Consider the following 10,503-nt stretch of genomic DNA (forward strand, 5'->3'; position numbering starts at 1 on the left):
GAGCCACACCGCGCTCTGCATGCTGGGGCTTGTAGTTCTGTCTTCTCCCATCATCCTCCCCTTCCTCGGGGCCCAGCCAGAGGAAACCGCTGCGTTGTGTACGCTGAGTCTCGGTCATGGGGGACGTTTGAGCTAGGGCCGATCACCATTTCCCCTTTACGTACCCGAAGCCTCTTGGGACGCCCTAGGTTTTGTTTTCGCCAGCCAACTGTAATTCGGCATGCAGGATGCCCTTACCTGGTAATCGAAGTCGGAGACGCAGGAAAGCAGAGCTAAGCAGTAGGGCGCCCTGGGCATGCGCAACATTAGAGGAAGGTGGGCTTTATACCGGAAAAGGTTTTCCTGTGCCTGGACTAGAGTAATTTTAATAAAATTATTTACATCCAATTTGGATTTTGTACATTAGGGAGAAAGATACCAGTTGTCTATAGTATAAAAAGTATGAAATTAAATATTGCTGATGGATTTTGGATATTCTTCCCTAGTATTCTTGAACATCATAAGGTTCGGAAAACCACAATTTAAAGCTTTGTTTCCGTGTTAAAAGTATGTGTCAGAACCTTAGGGGGACTTACCCGTGACTTTATTCTGAAAGGCAGTTTCAACTTGGATTTCTCTTGTAAGGGTTTTTTCCCCCCTATCAGATTCGCAGTAAATTAATGTCTAAATTCAATGCAAGAATGGTTTTTATGCCTAAAAATCAGCCATTATGTTCTTTAAAGTTTTTTGAGACGGGTTTTCTTATTTCAGCTTTCAAGTCTCTGAGTATAATTTTCGTTCCGATTCCTTTTTTTTTTTTTTTTTGTCAGAGTTTTTCAGTGATTCAGAAATGTACAAGCTTGACATGACACTAAACTGACCTAACGAAGAGAGGCGACAAGGCTACCTTCACTTTTATACTATGATCATCCCTTCTAAATTTTGCGGTTTTTGAACATTAGAATAGTTGATTGTGGAATTCAGTTTGTGGCACTTCTGCAACTCAAGCCTACATCTGCATTTGGTGAAGCATAAAGTATTATCCAAAGTTAGAGTCCGCTGGGTTAGTCTAGTATTTTGAAAGAACAGCCCATGTAATCTTAATCTTGTAGCACAGCTGCTTCAAAAGTTTGTTTCCGCCCGGTTTCGAACCGGGGACCTTTCGCGTGTTAGGCGAACGTGATAACCACTACACTACGGAAACTTGTTGGGAGGTAGCTTTCAAAAAGACCTTGATATGTATACATATGCTAACATTTAGTTCACAAAACTAATGTAATTTTTAAGACTAACAGACAACATGAAAAATATGTCAATTACACCTCGCTGAAACTAAGTTTTCAGTTGAGAGAGTTTTATTGCAAAGGTCCTGGTAACTACCAAAGAAGTCAGGCGCCGCTGGCTCCGCGGGGGCGGGGTCTCGAGGACATGGGGCGGGGCTTCGAGCTTGGACACCGCCCATCCGCGCCCAGCCGAGCCCCGGGCCTTAAACTCAGCCTTGGAGGAGGTGTGTCAGTTCTTTTCTTAATTCAATTTTCAGTGCTTCTGAAGACTAGAGTTCTCACTTGTGTACTTCCTTCAAACACCTCCTAAAGATTGTTCAAAACCGAGACATGCAGGCACTTTTTCTGAACTTGAACTTCGTTTGACCTAAGTACCCTGCCTTTTCCTGCAGAGAAGGGTGGACACGCACATCCTCCAGCCTGGAAATCCAAGGACGGAGTTAGGAATTCAGAGATTGTTATGCGTCTGAAGTGACGTTGTGTTGTTTGGGTTTTTAAAAATAATTGTTGAGGATTTTCATTAGCACAGTTTACATTCGCGGTGCGGAGCTGGTCTATAACCCATCTCCATCTCTTTCTCCCCTTTCTCCTCCTCTCCATCCTTTGGTCCCTTTGCCTTTTTGTTGTAATTACGTAATTTTTAGAAACCACAGGCGGAGCATATAGTACTCTCCAGGACACAGAAACAGTGATAAAAGTGTCCAAAACTCATTTTACATCCCAGAATTGCTCCTTTTTCCTCTTTTTTAGCAGCCGCCCCAGCGGCCCGGTTACCCAGGCCTGGGGCCCGGGGCAGCGCCGGCCAGCTCCTGGTGCGCCCGGCTGCCCCTCCTGCGAGAGCCGGGTCCCCAGCCCGCGAGCTCGGCTCGGGGCTCTGTGACGCGCGTCGGCCGGGCGCCCGCGGAGCCGGAGCGGGGAGCGCGGCAGGGCGGCCTGGGGGCGGCGGCATGAGCGCCCTCCAGCGCCCGGTGGTGCTCGACTGCGGCTCGGCGGTGGTCAGGGCGGGCCTGGCGGGCGGCCGCGAGCCCCGCTTCGTCTACCCGAACATCGTCGGCCGGGCCAAGGGCCGCCTGGCGGCCGAGGGCGCGCGGGAGCTGTGGGTGGGCGACCAGGCGCAGGAGAGGAGGAGCGCGCTGTCCATCAGGTAGGGAGCGCCCCGCCGCGTCCTGCCCGGAGCCGCGCAGCGGGCGGGAGCCGGGGCCGGCGGGCGGGGCTGCGGGGTCGGCGCGGGGCTCTCGGCACCGAAGTCCGCAGGCAGCGCCGCCTGTTCCCGGTAGCTGCACAGACATTCAGGTGTGCGAAGTGGGTGAGGCGCGAGTTCAAGAGGTTACATAAGTAATCGCGCTTTTGTCACTTTGGGTTTTCCTTTCAGTGGATCGATGTCTAAACTATACTACAATGTGGGAAATCCCCCATTTTTTTAAACTCACCGGGGGGAGGGGAAAGCAATAAATAATTGCAGAAGAAGGTAGACGTACCCCTGTGCGGGCACTTGCCTTCTTCTCCGAGCGGCTTTGGCCTAAAAAATGGTACTGATACTATGAAAATTAGCAGATTTTGGAGAAGGTAAGTTAGAAAATTTAAAGGCTGCCGTTTATCTCCTTGCTCTCCCTCCAGCTATCCTGTGGAGCGCGGTCTCATCACTTGCTGGGACGACATGGAAACTATGTGGAAACACATCTACGACAATAACCTGAAAATAAGCTCCAGGGAGAGCCCAGTCTTGGTTACTGAGCCAGCCCTGAACCCGCTGGCCGACCGGCGACAGACCACGGAGGTGTTTTTTGAGCATCTGGGTGTCCCTGCTTTCTATATGTCCACCCAGGCTTTGCTGGCTCTCTTTGCCGCCGGCTTCACTACTGGCTTGGTGCTGAATTCGGGTGCGGGGCTCACCCAGTGCGTGCCAGTCTTTGAGGGCTACTGTCTGCCACATGGTGTACAGCAACTACACCTGGCAGGCCTTGACCTCACCAACTACCTCAAGATGCTGCTGAAGGACCATGGGATCCTGCTGCTTAGTAGTGCAGACAGAAAGACTGTTGAAGACATTAAGGAGACCGCTTGTTATGTGGCAGTGAACTACGAAGAGGAAATCGTCAAGAAACCCGATTGCCTAGAGAAAGTTTATAAGCTGCCCGATGGGCAGATCATCAGGCTGCACGACCAGCTCTTCCGCTGTCCAGAGGCCCTCTTCTCTCCGTGTCTCATGAACATTACCACCCCTGGCATCGATAAGATGTGCTTCAGCGCCGCGATGAAATGCGACACAGATGTGAGGAATTCTTTCTTCTCCAACATTATCCTCGCAGGGGGATCGACTGCCTTCCCTGGCTTGGACAAGCGGCTGGTTAAAGATATGGCAAAGATGGTGCCCCCTAACATCCCTGTGCAGGTGATAGCTCCCCCAGAAAGGAAGTTGTCCGCGTGGGTGGGAGGTTCCATTCTGGCTTCCCTGTCTGCCTTCCAGGATATGTGGATCACTGCTGCAGAATTTAAAGAGGTTGGCCCCAACATAGTCCACCAAAGATGCTTCTGAAATACAGATAGAGTGGTTAGAAGAAAACCCTGTGAGCATATGGGATGAAGTTTTGGATGCTGTGTTCGCGGCAGAACAAAAAATATTTCATTTACTGGGATGTTCATGTCTCTGTTGTATTTCTGTAATGGAAATAATCATGCGGATAGTAATAATGTTCAAACAAGGAAGGTTTACTGAGTAGAATCGAGATAAATGCTGTAGGAAGCATTAGTCTTTACCTTGGAAAGCTTATATTTCTCTTGGAGAAGGCGCCATATGTGGTACCGTAAGCTATGTGCCCAATGAGTGATGACTTCAGTTTGTTGGCGTTTAGGGAAAGAAGGCAGCGGTGGTGTGGAAAGTCTGTGTAGCAGGCATGATGGAAAGGGTGGCATTAGGGTGAGAGGGGGAGACGGTCCCTGTCCACACAGGCAGAATGAGCTGAGCAGAGAGCCTGAGCAGAGGAAGGATAAAGCATTCCCAGGCTCATTTAATTCGTGAAATGAGGTGTTCTCGTGGAGCAGAGTAAGGCTCTGACCAGGAAAGTAAATTGAGGTCTAGAACGGAAAGGCTTTTTTCCTTTGGGTAAAGGAAAGCAACTATAGATTTAAAAAGCAGCAGACAAATGAAATTAGGTTAAGATGCATGGGGTGGTAGTTTGGCGAATGAATTTGACTGGGAAGTCCCCAGAGATTCAGTAATCAGAAAGTTATAGTTCAGATGTAAAGTAGCTGCCTCCTGTGTGCCAAATTATAGGCAATAGGGATCGAGAAGAAATTACAAAAACTGACAAGACGTGGTGCGCCGTTAGACAGACATGAAGGGCAAGATGGGTATGACACACAGATTAGCAACCCAATTTTATAGATGAAATTTGTCTTTAAAATGTTTAAACTTCTTTAAATCACGCAGTAGGTGGCGGAGTCTGAACCTAAACATTTCTTTTGCTCCTAATTCAGATGGAGAGGTACTCCATTAGGTTTAAATTCTAGCTGTCCCTCAAATATTGCCCCCAAGTTGTAGCTCACAGAAAGACTTCTTTGCTTTTCTCACCTGAAATTGAAACGTGCTTATAAAGTTAGAGCATTTAGCTGGGTGTGGTGGCACGTGCCTGTGATCCCAGGACATAGGAGGCTAAGGCAGGAGGATCACCATATTTGAGGATCACTGTAAGTTTGAGGTTGATCTGGGATACATAGTTTAAGGCCAACTTGAACTGCATGGCAAGACCTTATCTCAAAAAAGAGTAAACTGCCGGGAAGATGGCTCAGTGGCATAAGAACTTCCCTGGCAAGTTCAAGGGCCTGAGTTCAATTCCCCCGCTCTGAAAAAAAAAAAAAAAAAAAAAAAAAAAAAAAAAAAAAAAAAAAAGAGCAAACAAACAAACCCCAAAATATTAAATTATAAAATTTATATCTTCAGTTCAGATACTGCCTCCTCCATGGCACTGAGGTGGTCCTTGGTGCTTTCAGTCACATTCTGGTGCTTCTGTTGACCACTTTGGTATTTAAGAGATGACCTGAGTAGCTGAGAGAAGGGTGAAGTACCAGCATTGTCCTGGCTGATACACTGTGTCAACTTATGAAGTTTAGAAGTATAATTAAGTGACTTAGCAGAGAGCCAGGCTTCTTAGTTTGTGAACATCCTCATCCTGGGCAAGAGGAGGGCATGGACATTGTGTGAGGTCTACACCTCCCGCCCAGGGTAGCTAGTTTATAATGTCAGGAGGGGAGAGAGGCTGGCTAGAAGCTGCAGCTTCTGCCCTTCCTTTAGCTCTTTGCTGTTTTCTGCTGCCATGAACTGCTGCTCTCTGCCATGTGCCACTCTGCCTGGGAGCCAGGTATAGACTAAAACCTCCACGAACTGTGAGTTACATAAACCTTTCCTTCCTTCATTTTGGGTGTTGGGTACTTTGTCCCAGCAATCAGTAAAAAGTAACTGAGACAAGCATCTAATCCAGACTATTTAGTATCTGCTGTATGGAAAAAAATACTGCGCTGAGTGCCATGAGTATTAAATTAGACATTAGATCTCCTACTTAAGAGACAAAACGGGGGGGGGGGGCTGGTGAGATGGCTCAGTGGTCTAAAGCACCTATTTAGAACAAGCTTAGCAAAGCACAGGGACCGCGGTTCAATCCCCCAGCACCATATGCCAGCCAGCCCCGCCCCCTGGTGGGCTGAGCTGGCCACACACACAAATAAAAATTTTAAAAAACGGGGTGGGGGGGGTTGGCCTGCCCCTTAGCTGTTCTTTAAGTGGCTGCTTCAACAAAGCCATCAGGCTCAGGTTGCTGTGGTTCGATCCCCACAACTCAAGCCAGTCAAACTTGCCCTGAAGGCATTCGGAGCGAGAGAGAGAGAGAGAGAGAGAGAGAGAGAGAGAGAGAGAAAACCAGGTACCTCAGGATGTACTGCAGTCCCAGGTGCTCAGGAGGCTGAGGCAGAAGATTCACTTGAGTCTAAAGTTGAAGGCCAGCCTAGGCAATAGTGAAACTTCACCTCTTTTAAGTTAATAAAATGCCAGCAATCCAGTAAAAGAGGCAGAATTCATACTTATATTATAGTAATACATGGCATAAAGTGATTTGAGTATTCTAAGAAGAATAGAATATTCTGAGATTTCAATATCAGTTGAAAAAGCAAGGAAACTTTTCTGATAGCTATGTCTTTGGGGCAGTAGTTGAAGGATAGCTAGAATTTAAACCTAAGGGAGTAACTTCCTACCTAAATTAGGGGCAAATATATGTTAGGTTCAGACTCTGCCACTTACTGCCTGATTTAAGCAAGTCAGGTATTGTGAAGATAAATTTCCTCAGGAATAAAATACAGTTGCTAATTCTTATGTTTCATAGGGTCACTGAATTTCTATGAGATACTGTACATTTAAAGACACTTTAAAAATACAAAACTTTGGGAGGCTGAGGCAAGGGGATCACTTTGAGCTTGAGGCTAGCTCAGGCTACAATGTGAGTTCAAGGCCTGCTTGAAATATACAATGAGACCCTGTTTCCTAAAGACAAAATAAAACAATATATTACTTTTTGCTTCTAAAAATAGAGAATTTACAGGCACAGCTCCAATACTATCTCCTCCAGGGCATTAAAATGGTTCCTTTGTCTTGTCCTCTACATAGTTGGGGTTCCGCTGACCACTTAATTTATACAGCAATATGTTTTGGTTGGCTTCTCCCTCAGCAGACGTACTCTTAGAAGAGATTGTGGGATTTTCCTCTTTATTTCTGCCCTTTTCTCTGGGGCCTTCTTTTGCTGCACTCACAGTAGGGATGTGAATATATGGAATGGTCACAAATAGCTCAGGGGATTAAAGTGCCTGCAAGCAGGCAAAGAGACGGGGGATTGATCCCTGTGCTTGCCATACCTGCCCTGCTCCCCGGGCTGCCCTGAGACAGCAATTGAGACTGGGCATGGTGGTGCACGCCTGTATGTAATCCTAGCTCTTGGGAGGCTTTAAACAGGAGGATCACTATGAGTCCGATCTAGTAGTGAGACCCTGAACACCCTGCAGACCTTTCCCTAAAAAAAAAAAAAAAAAAAGAATGGCCAGCAAGTGTCACACACACACACACACACACACACACACACACACACACACACACACACAGAACTGGGGGCAAGATGTGGAGGGGTCAAATTGATGGCTGGGTCCAGAAAACAGGAAGTCGCTCAGCTTGGTGTGAGTCAAGCATGTGTGAGGAGGTGCAGTTCGTTTCCTGGCACACGTCTCGAATTTTAGCGATTTACCTAGATTGGGCAAGGAGTAGGAAATGATTCTGGGAGGGCAGCCTGAGCAGCCAGTGCACACACTGGCCAGTTTTGCGCACACAGTTTTACGGAGCAGATGCTAGCACTGTTTCACTGTATCATTCTTAAAACACTTTGTTATTTTCCAGAAAATGAGGCTAACCATACATGGTCTGATTTAAACTTCAACATCTCAGAGAGATAGGCAAGACATCTTAGTCCCATTTTACAAAGGAAGGAATTGAGATTTAAAGAGGTTAAGAGACAAAAAATTAAAGTGATCCCAAAGTAGCATGCTTGACTTCTCAGGAGCACAATCCTCAGTCTTGATCTCTCACGCAGTAAGCTGCTTAGCCAAGAGCTCTTCCAAGGACCACTGGTGCTCTTGTCCAGGTAAATTATGGAAAGGGAATAAAATGGGAAAATGTTACTTATATCCGACTGTCCTGGTCTTGTTATCTCATTCTTTTATTGGGAGGACCAATAGTAAGAATTCCTTAGAGTTCACCTCACCAAATGAGAGTAAAACTGTTTAAGATTAGTTGACCAGTTACATGGAAAATTTCATTACATTGACCATGATTGGAATGTACTGAGACTTACGATGGACAAGTTCTTTTTACTTTATCATGACACAGAATTATCTTAAAAGCCAATGGCTGAAAAGCCTTTCTTTCCTAATAAAAAGATTCAATTAGTAATATTAAGAGTGAAGTAGGCATGTCACCAGGAAGCTCTGTGTTTTTGTTTTTTTTTGGCGGAACCGGGGATTGAACTCAGGCCCTTACGCTTGCCAGGGAAGCACTTATTCCACTGAGCCATCTCCCAGGCCCCAGAAGCTCTGTATTGACAACAGTAAGAATCTGGCCCTCACTTTTTGGTCCTTGGTTCTTCTGTGCCCTTAATGAAAGACTACAGTCAAGATACATTGGCAGCTTGCAGGAGTATAGGTAGAAGTTGTTGTAAAGATATAGAGAGAATTACGTCTTGTAGGGGAAAGGCCGGCGGTGTTGCAAAGACATCAGTATCCAGGATGAATCTGTGCGCAAGAATTAGTGTAGTAATTGGATGCTTATTGGCATTTTTTCCCCGGATGTTGCTTCGGAATGTTGATATCTCGAAAATTTCTTCCTTTTTTTTTTGTGTGTGTGTTTGTTTGTTTTGGGTTTTTTTTTTGGTGGAACCGGGGATTGAACTCAGGCCCTTGTGCTTGCCAGGCAAGTGCTTATTCACTGAGCTATCTCCCCGGCCCGAAAATTTCTTCCTTGTTCTCCTTAGGTGCCCAGGGTGCCCTTTAGGGGCCTTCACTATATAAATAAGGTCTCAGCCCGAGGAGAGCAGGTCTCTACAGAGTGCTCCTTTTGCTGGTATCATTTAATGTACACCATGGCACCTAGGAATGTTGTGTCACTTATTTGGAAATAGCCAGGTAGCTAGATATGGGAAGGAATGTACACAACAAAAAACTGTAAAATGACAATGTACTCTGTGGGATTGTTTTGCTTCAATGTATTATACATTGCAGTCTTTTTTCCCCCTTCTTCTTTTGAGACAGGGTTTTGCTCTATGTAGCTCAGGCTGGCCTTGAATAACTGTGTAACCCAAGCTGACCTGAACTTTTAGCAATCCTCCTCCCCCAGCCTCCGGAATACCGGGATTACAGACATACACCATCACACCTTGCTGTGTTGCTTAACTGTAATTAGAAAACTGCTATTTTGGACTCCCTTTTGTCCCTCAGGCCCACTAATGTCTAATACCTGCCCAACAATTATGTTACCAGACAGGATCCAAGGAGAACCCAAAAGAGGTGACAGGGACTGAACTCATCTCACCTACCCACTGGCACATTGTAGGGTGCTGACTTCCATTACAGAAAAAGAAAAAAATTTGAGGATGCATCAGTAAGAGGTAAATACAAATATTTTAGGCAGAGTTGTAAAAGTACATACTCAGCTTTCTGCTGGTGGACACTGTGGAGGAAGCATCGTCAGTCTCTCTTCCGACTGCTGTCACATCTTAAGTCAGAGTCTCCCAAGGAGCCCCAACAGCTAGAGAAGCTCTTCATCAGAGGGCTGAGCTTTGAAACAACTGCAGAGAGTCTGAGGGGCCATTTTGAGCAATGGAAAACACTCACAGACTGCATGGGAATGAAAGACTCAAACTCCAAGCATTCCAGGGGCCTTGGGCTTGTCCCTTATGCCACTGTGGAGGAGATGGGTGCAGCCATTAATGCAAGGCCATACAAGGTGGATGGAAGAGTTGTGGAACCAAAAAGAGCTGTCTCAAGATTTTCAAAGACCAGGTGCCTACTTAATGGTGAAGAAGGCATTAAAGAAGATACTGAAGAACATCACCTATGAGATTATTTTGAACAATATGGAAAAATCAAAGTGATTGAAATTAGGACCAACCAAGGCAGTGAATAAATGCGGGACTTGGTTTTGTAACCTGAGATGACCATAATTCTGTGGATAAGATTGTCATTCAAAAATACCCCACTGTGAACAGCCACAACTGTGAAGTAAGGAAAGCCCCGTCCAAGCAGGAGATGGCTAGTGCTTCAGTTTATCAAAGAAGTCGAAGTGGTTCTGGAAATTTTGGTGGTGGTCGTGGAGGTGGTTTTGGTGGCAATGACAGTTTCAGTCACAGAGGAAACTTCAGTGTTTGAGGTGGCTTTGGTGGTAGTTATGGTGGGGGTGGATATAGTGGCAGCGGAGATGGCTACAATGGATTTGGTAATGATGTAAGCAGTTATGGAGGTGGTGGAAGCTATAATGAATTTGGCAATTACAATAATCAGTCTGCAAATTTTGGACCCATGAAGCGAGGAAACTTTGGAGGCAGAAGCTCTGGGCCCTGTGGTGGTAGAGGCCAATATTTTACCAAACCACGAAATCATGGTGGCTGTGGTGGCTCCAGCAGCAGCAGTAGCTATGGCAGTGGCAGAAGGTTTTAAA

At 46.2% G+C, this 10,503-nt stretch overlaps 1 protein-coding gene and 1 non-coding gene across 2 annotated transcripts; one reads left to right on the top strand and one right to left on the bottom strand.

Annotated features, from left to right (window-relative positions):
- Positions 1-1,110: 1,110 nt before the first annotated feature.
- Trnav-aac lies at positions 1,111-1,183 on the bottom strand. The gene has a single exon. It is a non-coding gene; the product is annotated as a tRNA-Val (tRNA).
- A 1,026-nt stretch (positions 1,184-2,209) lies between these two features.
- Positions 2,210-3,829, top strand: Actrt3 (actin related protein T3). Its single transcript, XM_004633474.2, has 2 exons — positions 2,210-2,406; positions 2,880-3,829. Exons 1-2 carry the CDS (start codon positions 2,210-2,212, stop codon positions 3,796-3,798), a joined length of 1,116 nt encoding a protein of 371 aa, XP_004633531.1. The 3' UTR covers positions 3,799-3,829.
- The last annotated feature ends 6,674 nt before the right edge of the window (positions 3,830-10,503 follow it).

The sequence above is a fragment of the Octodon degus genome, unplaced genomic scaffold (genome assembly GCF_000260255.1).
Source record: "Octodon degus isolate 3935 unplaced genomic scaffold, OctDeg1.0 scaffold00055, whole genome shotgun sequence".
NCBI lineage: Eukaryota > Metazoa > Chordata > Mammalia > Rodentia > Octodontidae > Octodon > Octodon degus.

What these genes read in the sequence shown, in the direction of transcription:
- Actrt3 (XM_004633474.2), top strand. Translation starts at nt 2,210, where the DNA reads ATGAGCGCCCTCCAGCGCCCGGTGGTGCTCGACTGCGGCTCGGCGGTG. An exon ending in AGGAGCGCGCTGTCCATCAG is followed by an intron (nt 2,407 to 2,879) that starts GTAGGGAGCGCC and finishes CTCTCCCTCCAG; the next exon opens with CTATCCTGTGGAGCGCGGTC.